The 4778-nt window shown below is 45.5% G+C and overlaps 1 protein-coding gene across 1 annotated transcript; it reads right to left on the minus strand.

The window, feature by feature from the left end:
- Positions 1-353: 353 nt before the first annotated feature.
- LOC149202522 (uncharacterized) lies at positions 354-4556 on the minus strand. The gene is made up of 3 exons (XM_089401616.1): positions 4139-4556; positions 2510-3712; positions 354-2389 (listed from the first exon to the last, which is right to left on the minus strand). Exons 1-3 carry the CDS (start codon positions 4554-4556, stop codon positions 354-356), a joined length of 3657 nt encoding a protein of 1218 aa, XP_089257742.1.
- Between the last annotated feature and the right edge of the window lie 222 nt (positions 4557-4778).

The raw sequence follows: 4778 nt of genomic DNA on the forward strand, positions 1-4778 counted from the left end.
GCATTTGGCTATGGCTTCCCTCACCTATAATTCCTCCAGTATCCTTGTTCCAAGCAATAACCCACTCAAACAGCCTGGTATGCGGCAGAGAGGTCAGGGAGGCAACCTTAATAGCTCCCATGCTCCTCAGATGTTGTAGCGCATTGAATGGCGCCTGCAACCTCCTGTACATTCCCCCGTCGTTCCCCTGCTCCAGACTAGACAGCCTAACTACATTCCTCTCCATGCAAAACATTGCGAATTTGCTGATTGCATCGCCTTCCGGCGAATTTAAGGAGCCTGCTCCTTGGCTTGGCGTGGCTTGTCCGGGCTGACAGAGGCCCATGTGACAAGCCACATGCCTCATAACTGTTCTAACTCGCGGCATGGACAGTGATGTCACCCGCATCCGGGAGAAGGAGATCTTTTTGCACCAGAGAGATGCAATCTTTCTTAAGTTGATCATCTTCTACCAAATCCATGGCCCCCGAGAAATACGATGTCGACTGAGTCGCTCCTTGATTAGCCAATCGATCTGCTACCTGGTTTGCTGATCTTCTGACATGCTTGAAGGTTATGTTGTGGGGAGTGAGAAGCTGTTCCTCCAAGGATTCCATACGGCTTAGCAGCCTCCAACTTTTTGCAATTTTGACTGCTCTGGCCCCTGCTTGTATTCGTTTGGCTGCCTCTATTAGTATGAGCGAGTCCCCTTCAACTTCAAGGGGAGAGAGGTTATATTGCTCGGCCAAACATATTCCTTTCCAAAGTCCTTCCAGCTCTGCCACGTTATTGGTATTTTTGCCTAGAGAGCCATAGTATAAGAGTTTCACCTCTCCTGAGTGATTTCTTATGACTCCTCCGAAACCTGCAGGGCCGGGATTACCTTTGGCTGCTCCATCGAAGTTGATCTTGTAGGAATTTAAGGCTGGAGGGGACCATGATGAAGGAGAAGCCGATATGGAGCTGGGAGCCGTTTTTGCTTTGACCAGGGGCTTGAGATCTAGATCCCATGCCTTCATTATTCTGCATTCTTGAGGAAGATCGGGCCAGTCTGTGTCATTCCAGATTCGGATGGCCAGGGTTTCTTGGATATTTTGCTTGAGAATGAGCCAAAGATCATCCATGGAACGGTATGTATTGTTGAAGATCCGATGGTTACGCTCTTTCCACAGAGTCCAGTACAGGAAGCCGGGAATGATATTCCATAGAGAGTCTAGAATTTGACTCTTAAATGGATTTTTGACCCAGTTTCTTATGTTTTCCGTAACGTCCATCTGTCTGGGAATTGCTCTCATATTACAGTTTTCAACTTTCTTCCAAATTTGTTTTGCGAGTGGGCAGTCTTCCATTAGATGACTGATGGTTTCATTATTGGCATTGCAGTTTGGGCATCGGGAGGGCCCTATGAATCCTCTTTTTAGTAGATTGTCCCAAGTAAGGATGCGCCTTTTACTTAAGAGCCAGATGAAGGTGGACATCTTGGGCCATAGTCCTTTGTGCCAGACTTGCTTCCAAATTTGGTCTCTTTCTTCTTGGAGATTGGAATAACGCAGATGGTGAGCTTCTTTGGTGGTGAAGGTGCCCCTGGTTGTGTATCCCCAACGTAATTTGTCCTGCTGGTTTGAGAGACGAATTCTCCTTTCTTGGAGTTCCTGTTCTATTTCTGTATATGTTTCTCCTTGCCAATCTGTTTGCCATTGTTGCGCGGGTTTCCATATATGAAGATCGTGATTTGAGGAAGTCTGCCAGAACTGGTGAACCTGGGTGTGACCTATTTGCTTCATGTGTGCCTGCCAAAGAGGTTTGTGGAACAAATTTGCGAGTTTTGGGAGCTGTTGCCAAGAGTCCTCCCAAAATCTGGCATCCGTCCCTGAGTGTATTTCCCAAAAGCTGTGTTCTTGAATGAAACGGCTTTGCTTTTTTGCATTGTTCCAGATGAGTGAACCTTGCACCGTTGGGTTGATTCTGATGAGATCACTCCAACTGCTGCCTCTGGCATATTTTGCTTGCCATAGTTGAGCCCATGGGGAGTTCGGCTTGGAAACCCAGTTCCACCATATTCTGGCACCCATTGTATTATTGCTATGTAACGGATCCCGAAGTCCTAACCCTCCTTCTGACTTGGTTTTGCACACCTCTGTCCATTTGACTAGAGCCCATTTCCTGTTTAAAGCAGTGGAACCCCAGAGGAAGTTGCGTTGCAGAGTGCGAATAGCCTTCAGAATCCCTTTTGGAGCTGCCAGGATGGAGAAGAGATAGAGCGGCATTGCTTGCAGGACAGATTTAATGAGAACAAGCCTACCAGCTAGATTAAGAGCCCTGTAGGTCCATGAGGAAAGCTTTGATTCAAGTTTGTCCAGAAGTGCTCTCCAGGACACCTGTTTGATCGCAGAATCGGAAAGAGGGGCGCCTGGATATTTTGCAGGTAAATGGGAGATGGTGAATCCCAGAGATCTGGCAATGGATCTTTGCGTGGTGGGGGGGGTATTGAAGAAAAAGAGCTAGGATTTGGAGGCGTTAATGGAGGTACCAGAAGCTTCAGCAAAGATATTTAGAAGGGTTTTGAATGCGGCGGCTTCTTTTACAGAGGGATGCCCGAAGAGCAGAGTGTCATCAACAAATTGTTGATGGGACTGTGGAGGGCGGCCGTGGAGAGATAAACCTTTGAGCGCTTGGGATGAAACGGCTGATTTGAGTAGCCTACTTAATCCTTCGGCCATGAGGACAAAGAGAAAAGGCGAGAGAGGATCCCCTTGCCTTATGCCCCGAGAGGATTTGAAGGGAGGAGAGGGAGATCCGTTCAATAAGACTGAAAAACTTGGAGAAGTAATGAGGCTCATGATCCATCTGGTCCAAGTTGCGTTAAAACCAAAAGCTAAGAGCATTTTACGTATATAATTCCAGCTAAGTTTGTCGAAGGCCTTTGAGAGGTCAAGCTTGAGAAGCATACCTGGTTTTTTTAGGAGCTTTAGAGAATGTATGACTTCATTTGAGAGTATTATACCATCCATGATTTGTCTTCCCTCGACATACCCTGTTTGCTCTTGAGAGATTAGTATAGGTAGAAGAGGTTTGAGACGATTTGCTATGACCTTTGAAATGAGTTTGTAGATCACATTGCATAATGCTATTGGTCTGAATTTCTCAGGTTTGCTGGAGGCTGCTTCTTTGGGTACCAAGGCTATGAAAGTTGTGTTGAGGGCTGGGAGGACCCAGTGCATGCAACGAGATTCATCCACTAGATTCCATACTTCAACTTTGATGAGCTCCCAAAATTCATGAAAGAAGTTGGCTGTAAATCCGTCTGGCCCAGGTGCCTTGCCATCTTTAAGTTGGGCCATGGCTTCTTCGACTTCCTTCAGCGAAACAGGTTGGAGAAGCTGATTGTTGTGTTCCTCATTGATTAATTTGGGAATGTGCTGTGTGATGGCGCGGATTGCTTCATCTCGATTGACTTCAGGTTCCTTTAGAATGTCCTTGAAGTAGTCTGTGAATTCTTTTTCCATTTCTTCATGAACTTCAATTCTATCACCCTGTTGGTTATTGACAAAGGTTATTTTGTTGTGCATACGCCTTTGAATGGTAGTTTTGTGAAAGAACTTAGTGTTTTTTTCCCCTTCTTTCAGCCAACTGATTCGGGATTTTTGTTTCCATAAAATTTCCTCTTGTTGTTGGCGTTCTTCTATCTGTCTCCATAGGCTCTGCTCTTGTTGAATTTGTTCTTCGGTGCGTCCTGCAAGAATGAAATTTTGTTGAAGTTCTTTCATTTTCTGCTCCAGCTTCTGTTTGCTTTCCTGTATGTTGCCAAAATGGGTACGGTTCCATCTTTTTAATACTTGTTTCAGATGTTTTAACTTTTCCTGAAACTGATACATCTTGGCTCCCACTGGTGGTGAATATGATGTCCAAGCTTGAGTTACTATGTCCTTTAATTTGCTATGTTGTAGCCAGAAGGCTTCAAAGCGAAAGGGTCTGTTGCAGCCATGACCTGGTCTTGACCAGTGAAGCAGAATGGGCCAATGATCCGAGCCACTTTGTGGAATTATTGAGGTGCTGAAGTCTCCTCCCAGGTGGATCGCATTGTCAGATATAAGAAAACGATCCAACCTTGAGGCTATATGGTGTGCTCCTTTGCGCTTGTTGGACCAAGTAAAAATACCATTGGAGGTAGGAATGTCCATGAGCTGATTGTTCTGGATGAATTGCTTGAAGCCCGAACTGTCGCTGTCGAGCCGCACTCTGCCTCCTTGTTTTTCCTCCATTGATTTTATGATATTGAAATCTCCCCCCCCAATCCACAAGGGGAAACGTCTATTTGTATTAAGGAGAGAGATCGTGTCCAAGAGGTCCAATTTTTGCTGAATCGACTGAGGGAAATATACATTGGTGAGGTGCCCATGAATGTTGGTGCCTATAAGATGGAAAGTGGCTTGAATGAGATGGAGAGTGGCATGGAAATTGTCCAACGTAACTATCTGCGGATTCCATAAAATAGCCAAGCCGCCTGACGCCCCTGAAGCGTCGACAGAAATTGACCTACTGCCTGCCCATATTTTGCTGCCAAGTTTATCTATCATTGTGCTACTGCTTTTAGTTTCTTGGAGAAAGACTACTGCTGGTTGTTCTTGCATAATCAAGTTTTTTATCATTCTGTGTTTTGAGGGACTGTTGAGACCTCTGACATTCCAGGATGTGAGCTTCATGGAGATTGCGTTGAGGGTTTGAAGAACTTTGTCAGCTTGGGAAATAACCCCGAATCCATTAATGTCTCCCCAATTGTTATTGTTCTTTGAAGGTCT

Source organism: Pinus tabuliformis, chromosome 2_1 (genome assembly GCF_031772625.1).
Source record: "Pinus tabuliformis cultivar Carrire ecotype Pingquan chromosome 2_1, CPIR1, whole genome shotgun sequence".
Classification (NCBI taxonomy): Eukaryota; Viridiplantae; Streptophyta; class Pinopsida; order Pinales; family Pinaceae; genus Pinus; species Pinus tabuliformis.

What these genes read in the sequence shown, in the direction of transcription:
- LOC149202522 (XM_089401616.1), bottom strand. Translation starts at nt 4,556, where the DNA reads ATGATAGATAAACTTGGCAGCAAAATATGGGCAGGCAGTAGGTCAATT. An exon ending in GGACATTCCTACCTCCAATG is followed by an intron (nt 3,713 to 4,138) that starts GTATTTTTACTT and finishes TCATTCTTGCAG; the next exon opens with GACGCACCGAAGAACAAATT. An exon ending in TATCTTTGCTGAAGCTTCTG is followed by an intron (nt 2,390 to 2,509) that starts GTACCTCCATTA and finishes CAAAATATCCAG; the next exon opens with GCGCCCCTCTTTCCGATTCT.